The 24,140-nt window shown below is 43.9% G+C and overlaps 1 protein-coding gene across 1 annotated transcript in view; it reads left to right on the top strand.

The window, feature by feature from the left end:
* Window positions 1-4,564, top strand: part of mfsd3 (major facilitator superfamily domain containing 3) — a 99,144-nt gene extending 94,580 nt beyond the window's left edge. The window contains exon 6 of the mRNA XM_084322717.1: window positions 783-4,564. Within this exon, the coding sequence (XP_084178843.1) occupies window positions 783-989 (207 nt within the window). The 3' untranslated portion in view covers window positions 990-4,564. The remainder of the gene's footprint in view (window positions 1-782) is intronic.
* Window positions 4,565-24,140: the final 19,576 nt, after the last annotated feature.

Below are 24,140 nucleotides of genomic sequence, written 5' to 3'. Positions count from 1 at the left end.
TTCTCTCTAATGCTCTACCTCTCTATTTACCCATCTCTCTAATGCTCTACCTCTCTATTTACCCATCTCTCTAATGCTCTACCTCTCTATTTACCCATCTCTCTAATGCTCTACCTCTATTTAGTATTTACCCTTCTCTCTAATGCTCTACCTCTCTATTTAGTATTTACCCATCTCTCTAATGCTCTACCTCTATTTAGTATTTACCCTTCTCTCTAATGCTCTACCTCTCTATTTAGTATTTACCCATCTCTCTAATGCTCTACCTCTCTATTTAGTATTTACCCATCTCTCTAATGCTCTACCTCTCTATTTACCCATCTCTCTAATGCTCTACCTCTCTATTTAGTATTTACCCATCTCTCTAATGCTCTACCTCTCTATTTACCCATCTCTCTAATGCTCTACCTCTCTTTTGTCCTTTCTATTCCATCCTACCCTCCTGCCCCCCGTCTTCCTTCTTCTTTCCTCCCCTCTCCTCTCCTCTCCTCTCCTCTCCTCCCATCTCCTCCTCTCCTCTCCTCTCCTCTCCTCTCCTCCCATCTCCTCCTCTCCTCTCCTCTCCTCTCCTCTCCTCTCCTCTCCTCTCCTCTCCTCTCCTCTCCTCTCCTCTCCTCCCCTCTCCTCTCCTCTCCTCTCCTCTCCTCTCCTCTCCTCTCCTCTCCTCTCCTCTCCTCTCCTCTCCTCTCCTCTCCTCCCATCTCCTCCTCTCCTCCCCTCTCCTCTCCTCTCCTCTCCTCTCCTCTCCTCTCCTCTCCTCTCCTCTCCTCTCCTCACTGCAGGCGACCCACTACAGTTTCCTGGCCACCCTGGAGGTCCTGGGGAAACTGCTGTTCAGCGCCCTGGCCGGAGGCGTGGTGGACTGGGTGGGTTACCAGGTGGCCTTCCTCTTCTTCCTGACGCTCTCGGCAGGGACAGCGCTGCACGTCTGGACGGCCACCATCACGGGGGCGCTCCGGGAGCATCCGCTCAAAGAACAGCCCCAGTGAGCCGCTCTGAGTCAGATCACATTACGCAAGACTCCAGCGGAGCACATTGGGTTTGTTCAGTGGGTCAAGATGGGTGCGTTGGGTTCGTAGCCCTGTGTCTTCTGCATTGGGGGTGGGGTTATGGGTTCAGTGTGGGTCGGTTGAGTATAGAAGACATAGTGCGTTTGGTTTAATGGGTTTGATGGGATGAGGAAGGTACACATACACAGTACTAAACTCTGTGAGTACAGTACTGAATGTGGTGAATAAAGGGGAATAATAGGAGAGATGCTTGGTGTGGGTTTTCTTAATGGAGGATCATCTGAGCCATTATAGTGTGATATTATATGCCAGCAATAAGTCTTAGAGCCAAAAGCAATATCGCTTCCCAGTGATGGCTTTCCTATCACCTTGTACTGTATGTCCTTTTAGAAACGTTAAGTTAATGAGGTTTACATTTACAGATAAACAGATCTCTACTACCTCGTATCAACACTGCATAGTACGATACATAGATGAGGACATAGTTGCACCGTTATACTCGTTCACAACGCTTGATTAGGGAGCAGCAGTTACCTACACAAACCATGTAACGCCATACGTTTACATGCAGCGGGGTTGAGATGGAATCTCTTTCAACTCGGAGAGGAAATCACAATTCAGCTGCTGAATGAATAATATTTATGTTCAATGATGCTTTAACAGAGTGGTTACGCTTTTAAGTGTGTCTCATTTGAATTAGGTTTGAAATGCCCTCCCTGAATGGGGGACTGTATTAAGTATGGCTGCCCCATGATGTCATCAGTCCTCCCAATCTACCCCACAATGCAAACCATCTACACATCCTCTTTTGCTGTTAGCTAGTGTTAGAGCTTACATTAACTACCAAAAGTATTAAAGCTAATGTTGGCTACCAAATGTTGCAGCTAATGCTAGCTACTGTTCAAATGCCATCTTTGATTAACACTACTTAGCTGTAACAATTAGTGGCTGAAATAGCAGATCTAATGTTTGGTATCAGTAGCAGACGCTTACCAACAACAGAAGAGGATGTCAGACACTTTGCATGGTGGGGTACATAAAACCATACTAATGGTGCCTTCAAGTCATGCTGTAAATATCATAAATATGACTTCAGTGCACATGAACGGTCCAAGAAAGTGGGCCTTACAGGAGGGAAAGTCGGATTTTTCTATGATACACACAGACATGCTTACACAAATTTTTCAAGTAATATAAATCATTATTATTGGCTCAAAAACAACTTATTAAAGCATCAATTACATTTGTTTTATGAGATAAAACAAGCACAGCAAAAAAATATTGTGTCCATATTTTTGGTATTTCTCAGTTTCTGACCAATAAGAACCCAGTTTCCAGCCAAAGCACTTGAATGTTTGTCGTATTTATGACTTCCGAACTGGGAAATAGGAGCTTCTCAGGAAGACTTGGAAGGCGGCATTAATACCAGAGGTGTGGACTTTAGTCAGTCACACTGTAGTCAGACTCAATTCCATTACTTTATACTTGACCTGATCAAGTAGCAACACAACTGGGACTTTTAACATATATGACTTGTGTTAACTTTGCGCACATGGTCAGAAAACGTTAAATAAATCGACCACAAGAAAAAAGGTAGGCTACATAATGTACGTTATGTTATAGCTATAAGTAATACATTTACGCCTTGTATAAGTACCGGTAATATATTTAGTTTTGTATCAGCGAAAGTCCAAAACAAACACTGTGACTGGGAGTCGAACCAACAATGATTATGATTGTGGGCGAGTGCTCTCACCACTAGACTAAACCACCCACCCTGATACAAACAGCATTACTGTGATGATGGCTCATTTTAACGTTTTAACGGTTATGGTTAAGATATGAAGTTAGGGTTAAGGTTAGGGTTCGACGGTTATGGTTAGTTTAAGATAACACTGTGGTTAAGGTTAGGGTTTGGACGAGGCTCTCAGAAAAGTGTGTCTCGGTAGTCTTGAGGTAAAAAGGCACTAGCCTTCCATGTGAGCGTCCTGGCTTCGTTCCCCAGCAGGGGAGCTCAAACGTTTTTCTGAAAACGTTGAAAAGTAACATTTAATTGAATATGTAATTTTTACACATTGTACATTGTCGTAAATACATCAATATATTACTCATGGCTATAACATACTATATTTACGTAAACGTATTTACATATTTTAAGCAAGATTGGGCAGATTTTGCACACGCCAAAGTGGAAAGCTATCTTACTTTTGTGCGGCGCATGCATGAAAACTGCGAGCATCAGTGCTTCAGAGACGGGGAGGGAGAGGGTCTCTGAGAGAGAGAGAGGCTGCCTCTCTTGGGAACCCTGCTTGTCCCTGACCTGATGACTATAACTTGGGACTTGAGACTTGCACGTCTTTACTTGGGACTTCAGATTCAAGACTTGAGACTTGTGACTTGGTCCCACCTCTTCTTCACTTCCCCCATTGAAGCTGAATAGAGCTCCCACCCCATCATCACTTGTTGGCCAAGTTGCAAAGGCAGAGCGACCTGAAAAGTTGTTTATAAACTAGCTCTACTGACGAGCTTTGAGCTGTAAGTCAAAACTTGCTCGAACTAATTATTGCAAGTTTACGTTGTGTTTTTGAAGGGATGAACAGAAAGCTCAAAGAGTCTCGACAAAGACCGGTGGATGAAAACACAAGCCGCTGCTGAAATACAATATAAAATTACCTTTTTCTCTCCCAAGTCTTCTTTCAAATCCTTTCATCCTCCATGATTTGTGGGTTGGCCAACAAGTGGCTACAGTAGCAGTAGCTAATTACTTAGCGTAGGAACCATTAGCCTTCCACGCTGCACGGTGCCATTTAAATTCAGCATCTAATCTTGAATTTGCAATAAAAAAGAAATTTCAGCATTGTTTTCGGACACTTTCACATATCTTTTTACGACATCTGAAAATAACTTCTTTGCGAAGCTGAAAGACCAATGATGTTGTTGTCCAAGTACAGAACCTGCTGACATGTTTACTTTGTCTTCTATGTAAAACAAATAAAAACGTTTTAAGTGCTCAACAATAATGTATTATTCTGTACTGTATACTGTATTAAAAAAAATTACATATTCTGGGCTTGAACTATGTAACAGCAGCATAGAATGTTTTCATGGGTATTCTCTAGGTACTGTATTCACAGTGGAAGTGAATAAAGTTAATTTAGTAATGAGAGTTTGATGGTGGTGTGCAGTAAAAAGAGACACGGGTGGTAATAAGGAGTTTAGTGATGACTCACGAGTGTCCCCCAAAAGCAATAGACGGGATTCTCTCCAGATCTTAAGTCTGCTCAATTCTGATTGGATGTCAATTTGCTGGATGCTGTAACAAGTTGAAAAAAGTCTGAAAGAAAAGAAAAATGCTGAGTTTGCTATTTCAGGTCAGTGCCATTCACCATAGTATTGTAGATGGTATTGGCCATGTTGCCATGGAGATTTCATCCTTATCACCGCTGGGTCATTATGTGACCCATGTAGCCAAGGCCACTGTCTTGTACTGTACACAGTACAACTTGTTGCAAAGCACATCTCTGTCTGTCTCTCAGCTACAGGTTGACTGAGATTGCACCAAAATAAAGCTGCAAAATAAAGCTCTTAAATGACGAAGTCTGCCATCTGTGTGAATATGTTAAATGTGCGTTGAATGACAAAGCTTATGACGGACAGTTGTTACGGTGTCACGTTGGTGTGGACGTCACCAGGTTCTACCTAATTCTCCTCAGCCCCCGGGTGACGCGTCCTGTTCCAGGAACAGTCCCCCCTTTCAAAGATGCAATATGGCCGACGGCTGTGACTGGTGAATGCAACACTTTAGTCTCTACAGTAGTCGGTGAGCAGTGTGGCTGAGGGCTATAGCGGTGAATGGGACCTGTCACACAGCCCATACACCTCGAAACAGCACTACAAACACTGTAAAGGAGGATTAGGCCAGCTTACATGGGTCCTCAATAGACCTCCACTTTACACTCACCCACCCTGCCTCATTATCCAGGCCGCTGTTTGTATAGCAAGCGAAGGGGAGGTTGGAGGGAGGGAAGACGGGCTTATATTTTAGCATAACACAAACACCGAGCGAGTGGCAGAGTGGCAGCCCTGTTCAGGCTGCGTCCTATGGAAAGACTGCCACGTAAGAACTAGGGATACACCGATCCGATATTGATATCGGATATCGGCCCCGATACGACTACAATAGCTGGATCGGGTATCGGTAAAAACACCTTTATTTAAATTTTTATATAATAAGAAATAAAATAAGAAATAACAATTCAGTACATTTATATCTATGTGTTAATTTGTTACATTTTGTTTCACTAAGTTAGTGTAGCCGGTGTGATCTTGTCTGCGTTGTGTTTAGTCGATTCGACCCCTGTTAAGGGATCGCCCTGAGTGGGAGTTGAACCCCGGACGCCCGCGTCGTGGGCGGCATCACAGACCACTAAGTAAGAAGTGAATTCACTTCTTGCTTCCGGGTCTGGATGCCTCTGGGGAGTGAGTTTACTTGCAGTACCGCTTACCATCCACAGCCACTGAACTACTTGTACCATCGTGACTGTGGATATACTGCGGTACCTCCGTTACATTAGGAAAGTAATGTTTTAAGTCAAGCCTGATGTTGCCTTGCACAAAATAATGATCACAGTCTCTTCCACACAGTGAACCATACAGTTTATTAATTGAACAATGGGTATCGGATCGGTACTCGGTATCGGCCGATACCCAAAGCCAGGTATCAGTATCGGGACTGAAAAAGTCGGATCGGTGCATCCCTAGTAAGAACCAGATCGTACTTATCATTGTTTCAGTGTTGCATGATCGAGAAGAATGTTTATTTTCCTTCCTTGTGAAGTGCATTTTATTGTTGTGAGAAATATTTGTGTTTTGAAAACTACAGGGGTTAAAACCGTCTGGAGCCTGGATATGAAATTGTAATAACGGTTATTTCTGGTCATTCACTTGTAAAAACTGCCCTCTGTCTTTCATTTTGGTTATTTTTGTTTCTTAGAGATGTATTTTCAGAAGAATTAAAGGAAAATCAAGTTTTAATAGTCAATGGTGTGTCGCCCACTTTTACCATCCAGTATGGTGAGGGATGTGATTAAATCTCATCATAGGAAATAAATCCAAAACTGAATAAGTTGCATCCTGGATCATTTAATTAAGCCCTAGGGTCCCCCAATTGGCGGACCCTGCTGTTCTCATAAATCGATCAATACATACCGTATTAATTAATGTTTCTTTTTCAAATGTAGCCAAGAGTAAAGACCATAACCCTATCAAAACAGCAGTCAAAGTGTATATTTTCAGCACTACGTTTGTTTACCGATGTTTTAAAAAACGTCTGAAAATAAGAGATTCTCTGAATAATGTGAACTCTGTGCAGTCACGTGAGGAAATGACTAAATCCAGATTTAACATTGCCATTTGAAAGAGGAGATTTGGCCCTATCCATAGATGTATGACTATGGCCATAATAAGGTAATTTATAGGCCTGATATTCTATATTCTATAATCTATATTCAAATGCATTATCATTCATCATCAACCTTTATTTATTCTCGAAAATACAATTGAGGTCACCCTCATTTTCAATGTCGTCGAGACTTTACAGACATTTCAATGCACACATTTCTACAATATAACAATAATAAATATTAATAACTATCTATATAGTACTCTTCACACACCACAGTCCAAAGTGCACCACAGCAATTAGTATAAAATGGACATATGCATAAAATCAGCACACAAATTGACAAACTAAAAAAAACTATGCATAAATTGCAGACATAATAATAGGTATAAAAGACAATAAAAGTAGTGCAATGTAAAAGTGCAGACTTAAGAATAGGCATAAAATAAGTACAATAGTACAATGTTGCTCGAAGGCATGTGAACCCCCCCGGAACAGTCAGTCCCCCAAACACCCCACACATCAATACCTACCACATCCCCATCCAAGACACCCCCCCCCCCGATAAAGCACGCCATGACCGAAGGAAAACACAAACAGCCCATGCACCACTCACACCGCCATGCATGGCGACAGGAATGCCACCCCTGCAGGCCGCACCATCTCCCCCGGTCCCGGTGCCCCCGCCACCACCAGGAAAACCAGTGAACACCACGCCCCCACCCCCAAACTCCACAGAGGAATGACAGGCCACGCGCCCCAGGACCCACAGGCCGCAGCCACACCAAAGGAGACACGACTCCACACACTCAAGCAGACAGACACAACAGCGGCCAAATGAGAAGACATGCATGTGTCCGGATGGCAGAATTCAGTACTGTATCTACAAATCCTTCTGTTTTTATCATCTTCCCTTTATTCATTTGCTTAGATTTCTGTACACTTGATCTCAAGAAGGTGCTAAATGAGGTCAGTGAGCGAAATTCCTCCAACCTCAATGTTAGCATGGTGTTATTCACTGTCAAAGATGCATATTCTCCTCTGTTTCATCACAATTTACAGACACAATATTTCTGACACTGGGAATACATTCCCTGAGGTCCATATATAGATACCAGGAACATGCATATTGACCTTGTAGAAGTGGAGCAATCTTCCATTTACTTGGGCATGTACTTTCAGGCGGATTTGCAGACAGCTTAACATGTTTTAAACATACCATTTATTTTATAGGTGTTATTGCAACATAATTGCAAAATGTTGTCCCTTCTCTTGTGCTCTGGCTGAACACTTTAGGCTGCGTCGTGTGTAAGAGGCTACACATAATAGGCAATCTACAGCTTCCCGTACTCTTCCCAGTAACTCATCTTTCTGCAGACTGCAGCTTACTGTATGTACTACAGGTAGAAGAGGAGCAAAAGCAAAGGGAAAGCGAGAGTGAGGAAAGGTAGATGAGTGGGCTTGTTGTAACCCTACAGTGCTGATGAGAGAGAGGGACCTCCCACTGTGGTTGCCAGATTGGAAGAAACCCCCCGTGGAGACGGTGCATCTAGGGACCACCCTCCCTACCAGGGCTGCCATTGTCAAGATAGATTGTCAAGATTCATGTATGTGTGACTTTTTTGCCACATGCAGTCACAAATCTAGAGTGTTAACCTTCTGTGTTAACCTTCTGGAATAATGGCTGTCTGTGGAATAATGTAAAGGAACACACCAACATTATGGGGAATGCGCTTACCGTCTTCTCCAGAGTCAGACAAGAAGATACATAGGCCTACTGATCTCCTCTCTGCACGTTCAGTAGAAAGCTATCCGGCTGCAAGCTAGCCTAGTTTAGCACAAATGAATGGAAGCGGATGAGTAGCAGCTAGCCTAGGTGTTGGCCAAAAGCACCTCCCTGTGTTTTAAGCTAGGCTATGCACTATGCTCACTTGCTCACTCGTTACAGGCACAGAAACAACAGGACTGAGAGGCTGCTAGAATGCATCATCTGAGTAGTTTTTTTTTTTCAAGCAAAGAAATATAAATACATGTTTAGGGGACCTCAATGACCTACGATATATTAGCTTGTTGAAAAGGACTAAAATATGTCCCCTTTAAGTTGCCAAATAGCCAGATAATGGTATATCAAATTCTGCCACACATGAACCGCAAACATAATGTCAAGTCAAGTTTGTTTGTGCAACACAATATCACATTTACATATCTGAAAGGGCTTCGCAGATCGGGTTTGTTGTGCGATATTAACCTTTAATGTAAGAGGATGCCGACCGCATTGTGTGATGAAGGTACACACTTTTAAGGCTTTTCAATATCTTTCTTTTGAAATACCCCGTGAATATGCCAGTGTGGTTTCTCACCAGTGTGAATTCCTGGACTGTTGTGATCAGTGTCGGGTTCCCCCTGGTCGGTGTGTGGACTCGGGAGGAAGGGGTACGGCCCGGGTATTATTTTATATCCCATGCCTATTCCGTTTCACACACTAACAATCGGGCCCGAGACACAAGCCTGGTCGTATCACCGACCTTATACCCGGAGGTATCACCCACCTCATCATCACACAGAGGTGCAGCGAAAGGGCTAGGCTCTCTCCCATTCACCCCGTGCCAACGCTAATCCACTAATCACGGCGTCACGAGACGTGCCACAATGACACCCGAAACAAAGGACGAAACAGAAATAAAAAGGGCAGAGTTTTATTAGTTACCGGGAACGGGCGGGCGAGAGAGAGAGAGGAGTTCAGTGACAGTTACATTTCTCTCCTGCTAGAGTTACCTCTGGGGAGAGAGGATGGAGGAAGAATGAGAGAGGGAGGGAGGGAGGGAGGTAAAGATTGCAACATGTTTTAATCTCAGCAAACAAAGGTGTTGTATCCCCTTCTTTGTCGCCGAGCGCCCGGGGGGAAAGAGGTGTCGGCTTTTTGCGCTGCTTTTGTCCCGTTGGCCATCAGAGTGGCCTTCTGGGAAACCTGAGTGGGGAGGTGGATGGGCGAGCAGCGGCATCAGGTGGCACTGTGTTTCCTCCGCTGCTGTTTACTTTTTGTTTATTTGCAGAATGAGAGACATGGACACCTCTCTCTCTCTCCCTCTCTCTCTCTCTCATATCCACCTTCCTTCGTCTTTGTCCTCCCCCTCTCTTTGTGTTCTCCCTCATCTCCCTCGACCGACTTCGTCCCTTTCGTTTGTTTGTTTGTTTCCCGACTGTTTCCTCGCTCGTTTCCCGCTGAACCGTCTCCTTCCTGTAAACTACAGAAAAACGTCGTCCCTTGAGGTTTAAATGTCCACGCACGCAAGTGTTGTCATGTTCTTACAGTGTGTCTAAACCCCGGTGTACCCTCTTGAAAAGTCTCGTCGTTCTTTTATTTTGTTATGTAACGGGCTCGGATAGGATCTGGCTTATGTCATTGCTTTTGTCGGCGATGATGAATCCGTGGGTTATTGAGCCACTTGTATTCATAGTATTCTCATCACGTGTATGTATAATGGCGCAGGGCCACAGCTCATTTTCCACAGTTGTCATTTACTGATGATAACCACCTGCTATTTGATTACAATCAGCTGTTGTTTGTGACCAAGATGTCTGCGATCGATTACTATGAATACCAGACACGAGATAATCATCCAAGGAAGTCGGTGTCGATAAGATAGAGCCTTTCACACTGCGAAGACCGTCCTGTACCCTAACTGCAGCACCCAAGTCTCAACACTGTTTGGCCTTCCTGCTGACCTGTCGTACAGAACTTGTAAGTCGCTTTGGATAAAAGGGTCAGTCAAATGACAACATGTAAATGTAAATGTAAACTTAAGCTAATGACTGGGTTACCAGGCCAGTGCAACGCCAGTGGTACCAGTAGGTGGGTATACAGCGTCCTAGGCTGATGGATGTAGAATAATACTCTGTATACTTATAATAATAATAATAATAATAATAATAATAATAATAATGCAGGACCTCTTTAGAGAGAGGTCTTTATTCGGCATGCAACAACACAACGACATGCAATGGCGGCACACACACACAGAGGAATACACACACCTGTACCTGTACCTGTACCGGTATGATAAACAACACTCCAGTCCAGCGTTGCCTCCTTGAGCCTGAAGCCAAGCCTACAACGCTTCCCACTGGGATAACATTGTTGAACATAAGTGTACCTTTTTGTTTTTGAATATTTTCTCCGAATTCTATCTTGGAATTCTTGAACTCCACAGATTTCATCATTGAATGTTCAGTTCTCCAAACTGAAGAGAAATCTGGTGGGAGATCGGACACCTGGAAGGGTTCGTCAAGAGAGCAGAGCATGTATGCAAGTGAAACACCACACGGTCGATAATGCTGGGATTATGTACGTACACACACCCTTAATGTACTGGAGAAGTGCCTGTATCATGTATCGTGTATAGAGACATATCGTGTATATATGTAACACTTAAAGGTACTACTTATTAAAGGGAAAGACCGCTTTTGTACTGACTTGTTGTGATCTAACTTCATGTAACACACATTCTCTCTCTCTCTCTCTCTCTCTCTCTCTCTCTCTCTCTCTCTCTCTCTCTCTCTCTCTCTCTCTCTCTCTCTCTCTCTGAGTTGAAATGCCCTGACCCTGTCGACTATTACTGTATAGGGTCACCTACTGTCAGCGTTTATAGACGTAAAGTGTATATACTCAAAATAGTAGGAATGGGACACCCCCAAAATGGGAAGATAGTGTGCTATGTGTACAGTATATATATATGCACCTGTACCTGTCTCCCTGTACCTATACCTGTCTCCCTGTACCTGTCTCCCTGTCCCTGTACCTGTCTCCCTGTACCTGTCCCTGTACCTGTCTCCCTGTACCTGTCCCTGTACCTGTCTCCATGTACCTGTACCTGTCTCCCTGTACCTGTACCTGTACCTGTCTCCCTGTACCTGTCTCCCTGTACCTGTCCATGTACCTGTACCTGTCTCCCTGTACCTGTCCCTGTCTCCCTGTACCTGTCTCCCTGTACCTGTCCCTGTACCTGTCCCTGTACCTGTACCTGTCTCCATGTACCTGTACCTGTACCTGTCTCCCTGTACCTGTACCTGTCCCTGTACCTGTACCTGTCTCCCTGTACCTGTCTCCCTGTACCTGTCTCCCTGTACCTGTCTCCCTGTACCTGTCCCTGTACCTGTCTCCTTGTACCTGTACCTGTCCCTGTACCTGTACCTGTCTCCTTGTACCTGTACCTGTCTCCTTGTACCTGTACCTGTACCTAATCAAATCAAATCAAATAAAATGTATTTATAAGGCCCGACAACACACGTTAATGTCCCCATGGGCCGTACATGTCTTCTTTAAACAAGTCAAGAAGAAAACATAACAATAAGTCAAGAACAGAACAAGAACACCATAAGGTCCAACAAATTCAAAATAAATGCAAATAAATGAAAGAATGCAAGCACTCCCAGACATACCCCATGCGAAGCTAAGGAAAAACTCACTAAAACCTAACAATAGGGAAAAATGCTCCACAGGCAGTGTGGAGGAGAGAAACCTTAGAAGGGCCATTCAAGGGGGGATCTCCCTTCTTAGATGTCGGTGATAGTAGTGTTGCAGACTAACAGTTGGTAAGCATGCACTCAAGTGTGTAGTGAAACACAGATGAGTGCATGCAATAGCAACTGAACATTTTGAAAGATTAAAGATATAGCTGATAGCGATAGCAACTGAACATTTTGAAAGATTGAAGATAGAGCTGATAGCGAATCTATTTGAGGCACAGGGGCGGCGCAAAGAGGGTCGCGTCCTCCCCGTCTTAATCACGGGACATTCAACACTCCGGTCATTGCTCAGGGACAGCCGGAGACAGGGAGATAGGGGGCGGCGCAGAGAGGGTCGCGATCTCCCCGTCTTAATCACGGGACATTCAACACTCCGGTCATTGCTCAGGGACAGCCGGAGACAGGGAGATAGGGGGCGGCGCAGAGAGGGTCGCGACCTACCCGACATCATCGCGGGACGTCCGACACTCCGGTCAGCACTCCAGGACAGCAACTCACAGGGGGACAGGGAGACGGGACAGGCGTTAGACAGCTTGTGTGATTGTAGTGGGCGGACATAGCAATAGATACAAGTGGTAAGCATATATGTGAATAGAGTAGATAAATGAAGTAAGCATATTATGTGAATAGAATAGAAGTACTTAACCCAGCAATGAAACCGCGTTGACACATCAGTTGACAGGACCATGGACAGACGACGGTAAGTAACTGATCCAAGGCCTCGGTGGTGCATGTAGAGCAGTCACTGCAATCTTGGCCAAGACCCAGAGGCATCCATCACCTTAGTCAGCGCTAGGAGACAGGCACTCAGAGAGATGGGGGAGGGAAGGGGAGGGGGGGTACCTGTCTCCCTGTACCTGTACCTGTCTCCCTGTACCTGTCTCCCTGGCCCTGTACCTGTACCTGTCTCCCTGTACCTGTACCTGTCTCCATGTACCTGTACCTGTCTCCCTGTATCTGTACCTGTACCTGTCTCACTGTACCTGTACCTGTCTCCCTGTATCTGTACCTGTCTCCCTGTACTTGTACCTGTCTCCCTGTACCTGTACCTGTCTCCCTGTACCTGTACCTGTCTCCCTGTACCTGTCTCCCTGTACCTGTCTCCCTGTTCCTGTACCTGTCTCCCTGTACCTGTACCTGTCTCCCTGTTCCTGTACCTGTTTCCCTGTTCCTGTACCTGTCCCTGTACCTGTCTCCTTGTACCTGTCCCTGTACCTGTACCTGTCTCCCTGTACCTGTCTCCCTGTTCCTGTACCTGTCTCCCTGTACCTGTACCTGTCTCCCTGTACCTGTACCTGTCTCCCTGTACCTGTCCCTGTCTCCCTGTACCTGTCTCCCTGTACATGTCCCTGTACATGTCCCTGTACCTGTCCCTGTACCTGTCTCGCTGTACCTGTCTCCCTGGCCCTGTACCTGTACCTGTCTCCCTGTACCTGTACCTGTCTCCATGTACCTGTACCTGTCTCCCTGTATCTGTACCTGTACCTGTCTCACTGTACCTGTACCTGTCTCCCTGTATCTGTACCTGTCTCCCTGTACTTGTACCTGTCTCCCTGTACCTGTACCTGTCTCCCTGTACCTGTACCTGTCTCCCTGTACCTGTACCTGTCTCCCTGTACCTGTCTCCCTGTACCTGTCTCCCTGTTCCTGTACCTGTCTCCCTGTACCTGTACCTGTCTCCCTGTTCCTGTACCTGTCTCCCTGTTCCTGTACCTGTCCCTGTACCTGTCTCCTTGTACCTGTCCCTGTACCTGTACCTGTCTCCCTGTACCTGTCTCCCTGTTCCTGTACCTGTCTCCCTGTACCTGTACCTGTCTCCCTGTACCTGTACCTGTCTCCCTGTACCTGTCCCTGTCTCCCTGTACCTGTCTCCCTGTACATGTCCCTGTACATGTCCCTGTACCTGTCCCTGTACCTGTCTCGCTGTACCTGTCCCTGTACCTGTCTCCTTGTACCTGTACCTGTACCTGTCCCTGTACCTGTCTCCTTGTACCTGTCCCTGTACCTGTACCTGTCTCCCTGTCCCTGTACCTGTACCTGTCTCCCTGTACCTGTCCCTGTACCTGTCCCTGTACCCAGTGGCGTAACTCTCTCTCAATGTGTGCGGGGGACAGATTTGTGGGCGTGGCGAGTGACGTCGATGGGGGGGGTTAGGGCCCCCCCTAGATATATATTTTTTTTTTTTTAAATACCAGGGGTGCAATACCGCATTTTCCCAGGCGGTGGCGCCATTTCTCCATGTAAACGACACACTGAGCTCATACAGAAACAAGTATTGTTGTGACAAATAATAAACAAATTTGAAAGGTTTATGGTGAAAGAACATTTATTATATGGTGCTTCAATTAGCAATTATGAACACAGTAATACAAGATATGCATGATAAAAAAAAGACATGCTAAGTTCCTGAGAAACACTACTATACAATATACAATTTTAGCTCTTAATGTATCTATCACCTTTATCTATCACCAATCACTTTTAATCAAATTTAATTACAGGTACAAAACGTTAACATAAATGACTCTTATGCACTGGTACATAAGTTATATAACAAACCTGTTTAATAAAACTCTAACCCTTATGGTCATGCCTGCATCGATTGTGCAATAATCCAATACTAAAATACCTGAGAGGGCACTGGTTCCTATGTAGACTACTATACAATTTTAACTCTGTCATTATTATACTTAATGTATCTAAACTATATTATACAAGAGCCACATCTGTTCTTTCCTTAAAGTGACTTTTTATATACCTCATTCCTTTAAAGTGACTTCTCCATTATTTAAATTGACATTTTCACATTTAAACTCATCCAATGCTTCCAAAGACATGTTGTCTCCGATCATGGGCAGAGATGAATTCCTCACAGAGTTCTCTCATGTCAAAGGCATCAACTCTTTCTTGTATATGACAAACTGCCACACTGTTCAACCTTTTCTGCTTCATGGAGTTGCGAAGCCAGGTATTCAACCTCCGGAGTCCACTGAAACTCCTCTCAGCTTCAGCAGAGGATGTGGGAACAACCAGCAATAGCCTCACAAGGACTAGGCGACAGCGTAGCAAAACTTAGTTTGCTTTGAAGAAGTAGCTTTCTCCTCTTGGGCGACGTATTTTAACACACACCTTGGGCGACGTATTTTAACACACACCTCGGCTGACGACCCGAGCTATTATTATGCAAAGACAAGTACTTTAGCGAGTGGGTACTTGGCCCGTGCAGGGCAAGAATGCGACCCCCATCTACTGCTCTTTGCATAATAATAGGATAGGTAGTCAGACTCAGCTCTTTGGACGGTAAAACGTGGGAGGTACAATAACTGCATTCTGAAAACATGCGGGGGACACTTTCCGATGTCCCCGGCGTCAGTTATGCCCCTGCCTGTACCTGTACCTGTCTCGCTGTACCTGTCCCTGTACCTGTCTCCTTGTACCTGCCCCTGTACCTGTCCCTGTACCTGTCCCTGTCCCTGTACCTGTACCTGTATCCCTGTACCTGTACCTGTCTCCTTGTACCTGTACCTGTACCTGTCTCCCTGTCTCCCTGTCCCTGTACCTGTCTCCCTGTCTCCCTGTCCCTGTACCTGTCTCCCTGTACCTGCGCCATGACTGCTCTGTCCACACTCTATCTATGATGCCCCTCATCAGGACAGCATTTTACCACACATAAACAACGACAACAACAACAACAGCATATCAAAATAGTTGTTGAATAAAGTTTTATACATAAAGAAGAAAACTTTTTTTTTATCCACTTTTTCTCCTCCTATTTTTCTGTATTTTCCTCCCATCCCAATTTAGTTGTTATGCCAATTCCCCCCTCCCCTTCCTGGTCATTGCGCGCATGTGCCCCCCACTGGTCGGTCTAGGGAGCCCTGAAGTCTATCACATGCTTCCTACGATACATAGGAGACAGCCAGCAGCCTCTTTTCACCTGGCAGCGAGGACTCTCATTGGTGAAGTAAGTAAGTAAGTAAGTAAGTATTTATAAAGCACCTTTCATACATGTCATGTAGCTCAAAGTGCTGTACACAAACATAGGCATATATAACGATAAAAGCAATAAAGTCACAGTGATCAGTTAAGATCAATGTTTAAAAATAATAATAATAATAATAATAATAATAATAATAATAATAATAATAATAATAATAATAATAATAATAATAATAATAATAATAATAATAATAATAATAATAATAATAATAATAATAATAATAATAATAATAATAATAATAATAATAATAATAATAATAATAATAATAATAATAATAATAATAATAATAACGTAAAAATGAAAATAACGTAAAAATGAAAACATGAAAACAGTCATTTGCTTACCATTTTGGGAGAACAGGTCCGCACAAACATGTCCGCTCAGTAGCAACCGGAAGTAGGAAATGCACTAAACCAATGCACTTGTACGGTAGGTAGCAATGTTAGCTCTTATAATGCTAGTGTAGTTACGTTTTTATTAGTGGTCAGAGTTGGGTCCATAGGACTTATCCAAGCCCCATGGATCCATCAGTGGCCGCGTATTGTGTGCGTATGTACCCATTCCCTCATCTAAAGAGTTGGGTCCATAAGGCTTATCCAAGCCTTACGGATCCATCAGTGGTCGTGTATTGTGTGCGTATGTACCCGTTCCTTCATCTAAAGAGTTGGGTCCACAAGGCTTATCCTAGCCTCATGGATCCATCAGGTTTTTCCAAGCCATAACTATTTGTAAGCTAGACTGTATAGGTACGTTTTTAATTTTCCTTTAAAAATGTGTATGGAGCTGGCGTTTCTGATGTGTGTTGGTAGTGTGTTCCATAGTTTTGGGGCATAGTTGGCAAATGCCATACTTCCTATCCTCTTTTGGTTTCTGGGCGTGTCTAGTAAACCTGTAGTGGATGACCGTAGCGTTCTTGAGGGCAGATAACTAACTAGGGAATTTGCTATGTATTTTGGGCCTTGCTCATTAAGAGCTTTATATGTTAGGAAAAGGACCTTAAAATCAATTCTATGAGTTATTGGAAGCCAGTGCAGAGTGGCTAGGACTGGAGTGATATGTTCTCTTCTCCTTGTATGAGTTAGTAATCGAGCTGCAGAGTTTTGGATAAGCTGAAGCTTCCCAATGGTTGCTTTGGGAAGACCAGTGAACAGTGCATTACAATAGTCAAGCCGACTTGATACAAAAGCATGAATCAGTGTCTCTGCATCCTAAGTGTAACGCATGGGAGGTCACACTACCTTCACCATTTCCCTCCCTCGCTGTCCAGGCGCCCTGACCGACCTGTAGGAGTCGCTGTTTACAACGACCAGATTACCACCCACCGGCTTCCCTCCCGCTGACTCTGCCAATTGAGCCAGTATGACAACCGGCCAAGCCGGAGGCACTGCTGACAGCCGGATTCCATACCAGTGTCTCTGCAGTGGTAGACAGACACTTAGTCCACTGTGCTACCCGGCCGCCCAGAAGAAAACCTTTAAAGGCTCAATTTGTGATTAAAATGGAAGTGAAAGGCTTCATTCGAGCCACTTGGAATGCGTCCAGCACACTTGATGCATAGTTTGTCCCATTTCATGTCAGGGACCCGATGGACAGCAATACTGGAAATCGCGATCAGACCATTGGAATATTCATTTTGGAATACCTCCTAGCAAAGGTAAGGACTATATGACATCAATCCTACTTTGATCCTACAATGATTTCACATCGATGGCAACGATCATGTCACGTACTCCAAAACGTATGCCTTGATGCCTTCATGATGAAACATAATACCTATTATATACCTTTGATTTGGAAATAGTATCGTGTCCAGGTGAGCAACGCGAACAACTTTTGCAAAATGCACATAGCGCTCCATAACTCATCTTCCAGGAATTAGCCCGGATCACTCTGAAACTATACAATATTCACGAAGGGATAACACGCGAACGTATACATGAACAAATTTACTCTTTTTTTTTTACATGTTGGACGAGAGATATTGACTGTCAAATGAGCCATAGTATTGTCTCCATAGCTATAATATAGAATATAGATATAGCTCTGCAAACATCGTGACGCACCGTGAAAATTACCATCTTTTAAAGCGTGGCGCAGAGACAGCAGGGATGGGGATACACGCTGACGCTGAATGAGTTAAGAGCACTTTATATTGCAAGTGGTGTCGCCACTCGTTATGCTGGTTAAAGGTTCGAACCACCATGCAGTGGTGCATACAGAGGAATGTGACACTGACAGGAAACTGTGCAGAGAGACGGAGCCAATATGGATGATCTGAACATGGAGGTTTATGAAGGAAAACCGCCTCACAGAATGGACAGCGGAGCGGAGAGGGCTCGGTTTCCTGTTAGCCAAGACCGAGCTGTAACTCTAGCCTGAGGAGAGAGCAGAGCAGGTGTATTTTCCTCCATCACAGACAGATATATGTCTTTCCTGCTGACAGCCCCCGTCTGTGCATGGCTCACATGAGCTGATCAGGACTGTGGGAACAGGCCGATACAGGAGACAATCCATTCTTATACTTGTCTGAGGAAAGAAAGCAGAGTGGAACTGAGGAGGCTTTACTGTATGAGTCAACTTGAATTGAAGTGAAAGATGCAAGTCTTTCTTGGGCAGGGATCACGCATCTTCTTTGGGATCACACTTAAACCTATACTTAAAATAGCGAGAGACATTCAAAACCGCTTGAGGTTGAGCGGTTATGTCGATTTTCTCTACCTTGTCTATTCTTTTCGCTGTTGTCTTTTTGGTATACTGCAGATTAAACTGTATTCAAGATTCAAGATATTTATAGTCATGCACAGTTAAACAGATAAGTTACACCGTACAACGGAAATCTTACTTTGCTAGTCCCCCCTTCACTCAGGATCACAAAATATAGACTTAAACTAGAATAAAAAATCTTAAGAAAAACTTGAATGCTAAAATAAAGAATCTTAAAAAAGATACAGTAAATAAAGGAGATAGATAAGGCACAAGTGACAGAGTAACAGCATTGCACAGTTCACATCTCAGGGCTAGATCCACAAAGAATGGATTGCACGGTGCAAGTTGCACCCTTACTTACAATTCATTATGAATTGAAAATGGGGGACCCTGATGTAAACAAGACGAAAGTCTTTCTCTGGTCTGCATCCCCTTAACAATTGTGTGTATTGAGCCATACTGTATTGTACCCATTCTGCAATCTGTTAATAAAATGTTCATTCAATCAATCAATCAATCTGCACGGTGATTGATTGAATGAAAATGTTAAGGGGATGCAGACCAGAGAAAGACTTTCGTCTTGTTTACATCAGGGTCCCCCATTTTCAATTCATAATGAATTGTAAGTAAGGGTGCAACTAGCACAGTGCAATCCATTCTTTGTGGATCTAGCCCTCAGTATTTCCTTCAGTAGCCCATCTATTCTAAAATATCTATCTAGGTGCTTACACTGTTTTGTGTCATTTAAAAACCCTGTGCTTTGTGTGGAGCAACAGTATTCATCACATGACCACATGTGCTATTTTAATCCCACTCACTATCCTGTTTATTTTTTATTTCATTTTTATTTTTTATCCCAATCCCTAATTTGACATAATCCTCCAATCCCACATTTCCCATTTAGCTGAGAATTTCCCATTCTCTTTCAGTACATCAGAAGGATTCACAGTTTGTCTGAGTTGAAACGGGTTCACTCATAACCTGGGAGACGCAGAAACTGGGAATATGAGACCGGTTTCAACCGAACAACCTGTGCTGACTAGGCCTCTACCCCTGTGGAATCACTTAATGTAAGAATATACTGTAACTGCATATTCCATACTAATTTCTTTAATTATATGGAATACATTTTCATACAAGAATCTCCACTCCCTGCCAACATAATCATAGTCGTCTATTTTTAGAGGCCGGCTCTAATCGGCATGAATATTCCAATGAGGGACAAAGGAGGGTGTGTTACGTACACATACAGTAGTATCATGTTTAAGTGTGTGTGACATAGCATCTCCCATAGCATGTACTCATCATGTACTTGTATATACACAGTACACATGTATACATGTACAGTGTGCTCATACTGTGTGCTACTGTACCTTTGGGGAGACCGATGTTCTGGTAACTGTATTTTATTATATTTTATCCATTTTATTCGTTTGTATCTAGCTAACTGGCCCTCAGGCATACAATACCTCATCTACTTGTGTGTGTGTGTGTGTGTGTGTGTGTGTGTGTGTGTGTGTGTGTGTGTGTGTGTGTGTGTGTGTGTGTGTGTGTGTGTGTGTGTGTGTGTGTGTGTGTGTGTGTGTGTGTGTGTGTGTGTGTGTGTGTGTGTGTGTGTGTGTGTGTGTGTGTGTGTGTGTGTGTGTGTGTGTGTGTGTGTGTGTGTGTGTGTGTGTGTGTGTGTGTGTGTGTGTGTGTGTGTGTGTGTGTGTGTGTGTGTGTGTGTGTGTGTGTGTGTGTGTGTGTGTGTGTGTGTGTGTGTGTGTGTGTGTGTGTGTGTGTGTGTGTGTGTGTGTGTGTGTGTGTGTGTGTGTGTGGTGTGGTGTGGTGTGGTGTGTGTGTGTGTGTGTGTGAGATATGACAGGAACTGGTCTGTGGTGGTGAAGCAGGGTCTAGGAGGTCTGTGACGGGTGGAGATGTGACAAGCTGCCATCTCATATGGTGCTGAGCCGGACTCACTTGGCTCTGAGTCCCTCTGAATCCCAGGTCCCCCGAACGACCCGGCCCGTCCTCTCCCCCCCAACCTCGTTTGGACCATTAGGGCCAAGACAGGAGACGCCTCGTCCTCCCGCTGTCCCCACCACCCCGTTTCTTCTCCTTCGCTTTCTGTCATCTTTTTACCCACGCGCGATGCGTACTGTACATCTCTCCATCCCGCTAACCTTCTAGTGTAGACAACCCGTCGAGACTAATGGCTGACAGTAGAGATAACTGAACTGTGTGATAGTGGTTAAGAGGTCTGTCTGTCTGTCTGTCTGTCTGTCTGTCTGTCTGTCTGTCTGTCTGTCTGTCTGTCTGTCTGTCTGTCTGTCTGTCTGTCTGTCTGTCTGTCTGTCTGTCTGTCTGTCTGTCTGTCTGTCTGTCTGTCTAACATAGCTGGCAAGCTGCTTTTTTTAGGGCCTTTAAGGTCCCTTTACTTTGCTCGGAACAGAGTAAATCTGCATTTTGCTATGATGCCCCAAGCTCATGGAATGAACTCCAACAGTCCTTAATTTATAATACAATTTGTATTTTACATAACATTTTTTGTACCTGTGTGTGTTGTCCTTCCCAACCCCAGAAAGCAAGCCAAATGTGACTGTGGCAAGGAAAAACTCCCTGTGTGAGGAAGAAACCTTGGGAGGAACCCACCTCCCTGTGTGGGTGACCAAGGAGCTATGAGAGAGAGAGCACAGAACTATTCATTGGTCACCAGAATGGTCTTTTGGGAGGACTAAATGTGTGTGTAATGTATTCACATCTAGTCTAGTTTCTGGATTAGGTTTCTGATATTTAGCTGGATTATACCCAGACCGTTCCTGGATTTAAAGATGGCTGGGTCAAGTTGGGGCCCAGGGACAGGGACATAAGTGGTGATAGAAGGCTGTGGAGGAATTGTGACCAGATTTGAAGCATTCACATTGGACCTATCTCAAACCCTGCCCTCTTTTCTTGATCCTCCAATCACAACTGTTGCTTACCTCGGACAAACAACAAACAAAGTTAGTCCGAGGTAAGCGACAGTTGTGATTGGAGGATCAAGAAAAGAGGGCAGGGTTTGAGATAGGTCTGGAGGGAGCATGGTGTATCAGTGAATTTGTAGTCTCAACCGTTTCTAAGTTACCAGTACTTTTAACTGTAATTAGGATACATTTCATAAAATGTGCATGTATTTTGTAAACTGGGGTTGCGCAGGAACGGATATTTGTAGAAACAAACCGTTTGTTGCCTGTTGGGAGTATACATATAAGCATTTCAAATGAGCCATCAGACCCGGCGGCATGGGCGGGCATTAGGGGTCCGGGCCCGCCCACTGAGTCAGCTGTGCCCGCCTTTTAAATATTTTTTTCATAGTCGACTAATAGTCGACTATCGGCTAATTTCGGCCAATCAAAGTCGACTATCCAAATCCTTAGTCGGGGACAGCCCTAGTGGGCACGGATGTCAACAACAACACTTCTGAAGCTAGCACGGCACTCTGTGAGAATTCGTTTTCTACCCTCAAGAACGTCTTTACAGAACATCGCCTTAGTATGCTTCATCGATGCAAGGCCAATTTAATTCAGTTGGCATTTGAGAAGGAATTAACAAAAAAGTTCAGGAATGAGTGGAGGGACAGTGTTTTAAGAAGATTTCACTCTGTCCCCAAACGCCACTTGCCGCTCTACTAATGATGGTGAGTAGCCTGTGGAGGAATTTTGTTTGCTTTTTTATGCACCTTTTTTTTGTCAGTTCAGTAGTTTGTCAGTGAATTCAGAAGTGTTGAATAAATGGAGACTTTTCAAAGATATAGAATAGAATAGAATAGAATATAAATGTATTATCCTGAGGGAAATTTTACACTGCAAATCACTCAACATTAAACATTTAGACAGAACAAGTCACGAATAAGAATAACAAAACAAAACAAACGGCCTAAGAATAGAATAAAATGAAATAGAATAAAAATAGAAAAGATACAGTAAATAAATACAGTAAAAATATACTGAAGTCTACAGTAGGTGTAATATTGCACAGTGCTGTTTAAAAAGTAAGAGCAGGGCCCTCATTTATCAACGTTGCATACGCACAGATATGTGTGTAACCCGTGCGTACGATAATTTCTAAGCAAAGTGTGTGACTTATCAATTTGAACATGTGCTTGACTTTGTGCGTATATATACGCACAGCTCCGACCGTGCGTACCTGGCGCCCGGTGGTAGAATATGGAGACTGCAGACGCGGAAATAAGCTTCCGTGCATTACTTCCAACACTGGCGCGTGTTCTGTATGAACCGTAATTCATTATAGTTCATTGTAAAATAGCGACAGTAGTGTAATTATAACGGGCTCACGCTCGAACAAGAGGTTGGCCTGCTTGTTTGGCACGGGGGGCAGACGCAGAACACCCACCTCCAAACGCGATTAAATATTGTTTAAAATAAAAAGCGAAATACTATTATTTTGTGTGTCATGTTTCCAAATAAGATTGGTCACAACAAAATGCTTTCTACTTCAATTTGTTGGTTAGAATAGATGACCTCCGTTGAAACTTCACTGAGACTAAAAGACAGTCTATTTGTGAGCTCCCGCACAGACGTGATAATAATAATAATAACAATAATAGCTTCGTTCTATATAGCGCCTTCCAAGAGACCCAATGTCGCTTTACATATGGGGAAAAAATAACAAAGTAACAAACATATAAATATGATGATGGGATTCAAGTTCGCGTTTTTATTGATCACATAGGCAGGCTATACATAGGCTACAGGGCACGGCCCATCGTGATATTGGAGATGGATCGAGCAATAGACTGTTACTGTCTGTACCACCCATGTAGCTGTCAAAGCTCCATCACAAATGCAGTTATGTGAATAGAAAGGTTCTTGTATATGCTCTCATATTATTGTTTATATAGGCGACCTAATACCGACATCAAAATAGATTGTATGCCTCTTCAAATCATATGCAGGTAGAAAATTTATGGAAAATCCGTCACGATTTGGAATGAAATTGACGGAGAACTTTAATCCCTGGGTATTAATCGAACGAAACGAAGAAAAAGCAGTCATATTCCAGCATGGTTATTAATGACACCAATGGCAAACAGTGGTTAACGGTCTTTATTAGTGTTTGCGCTGCCCTGAGGCAGCAATGGTCTTTAGGAAGTTGATAGATGCCTGTCGCGTATTTCTCCCAGGCGTTCGCTGGCTTAGTCCACTTTTCCACATTTCATGGGGGTGTTCATTACCATATTTGGTTAATCGGGGCGGTTCTGGTATGCAAATACGTACAACCGTGCACGAGCGTGGAGCGTAGATCAAGTGATATTCATCAACACAGAGTACTTGCAGGTGTGCGTACGACCTGTGTACGCACGTGTGATAAATCCCGATTTTTTTTGGTACGTACACACATTCTAAATTCTGTGCTTAACACATTGCCCGCCGGGCATTGTACCCATCATTGTACCCTCTCTGCCAGCGCTATAAGTCTATGGAGTGGCTCACCTTCTTTGCAGGGCTATAACTTTTTA

The sequence above is a fragment of the Notolepis coatsorum genome, assembly GCF_963971535.1.
Source record: "Notolepis coatsorum genome assembly, chromosome: 10".
NCBI lineage: Eukaryota > Metazoa > Chordata > Actinopteri > Aulopiformes > Paralepididae > Notolepis > Notolepis coatsorum.
Note: the sequence above shows the minus strand (reverse complement) of the source record. Positions and strands in the feature narration are given on the sequence as shown.